This window comes from Plectropomus leopardus, unplaced genomic scaffold (genome assembly GCF_008729295.1).
Source record: "Plectropomus leopardus isolate mb unplaced genomic scaffold, YSFRI_Pleo_2.0 unplaced_scaffold84853, whole genome shotgun sequence".
NCBI lineage: Eukaryota > Metazoa > Chordata > Actinopteri > Perciformes > Serranidae > Plectropomus > Plectropomus leopardus.
This window is the reverse complement of record NW_024693522.1, coordinates 1-889: the sequence shown is the minus strand read 5'-3', so window position 1 is coordinate 889 and position 889 is coordinate 1. Positions and strand designations below refer to the sequence as shown.

At 35.1% G+C, this 889-nt stretch overlaps 1 protein-coding gene across 1 annotated transcript; it reads left to right on the top strand.

Annotated features, from left to right (window-relative positions):
• Window positions 1–4: 4 nt before the first annotated feature.
• On the top strand, window positions 5–538 carry LOC121940365 (olfactory receptor 2A12-like; the record flags this gene model as incomplete). The annotated part of the gene is made up of 1 exon (XM_042483150.1): window positions 5–538. A coding segment is annotated over one exon (534 nt), but the record flags the coding sequence as incomplete, so codon positions are not given.
• Window positions 539–889: the final 351 nt, after the last annotated feature.

Sequence of the window (889 nt, the reverse complement as noted above, 5' to 3'; positions counted from 1 at the left end):
GTCTTTGATCGCCTCTTTCTGGGTCTTTATTATAATTGCTGTACTCATAGCAGTTGGCCTTCTTACGAGACTTTCCTTCTGTAAATCTGTGGTTATTAACAGCTATTTCTGTGACCACGGCCAGATATACCGACTTGCGTGCAATGACCATTTCCCCAATTATGTCGTCAGTTGTTTGTACCCTGCTCTTATTTTTTGGCTTCCACTTGCTTTTATCTTGTTAAGTTACCTATATATTGGATGTACATTGTCTAAGGTGGCCACAGTTCAGGAGACACTCAAAGCCTTTAAAACTTGCATAGCTCATCTCTCTTTGGTGGCAATCTATTTTATTCCACTGTTAATCACATTTACCCTGATGGAAAATATACATCCAAATGCCAGGATCATAAACCTGTCTGTTACCTCCATCTTTCCTCCCACGTTGAACCCAATTATTTATGTTCTGCAGACACAAGAAATCAAAGAATCTGTGAAAAAGTTGTTAAAATTCAAAAGGAAATCTAAAATAACAGTAAAGAAAATAATCATAAAGTGACCACTTGTGTATGCTATGCAGCATCAGTTTTGGTGTTTTCTCTGAAATGGCCATTGTAAATGGTAGAATTATCATTTCTAACATGATGCAAATGTTTTTAGGTGTGAATTGAATGATACTTGTCTAATCGTAACAAATCTGTGAGTGAAGTAGATATTATGTAACATATATTAAAATCAATTTTTAAAAATCACCCCAGAGTAATGGCTACAAACGCCTCTTACAGTGAATTAAGGTAAGACTGGAGTTTCTGCCTGTGTTATGAGAGCTGCATTCAAGAAGAAAGCAACTGAAAATGTTTTCAAAGGAATGTTAAAATACAGCAAACAATATTTTATATATACATTTAGA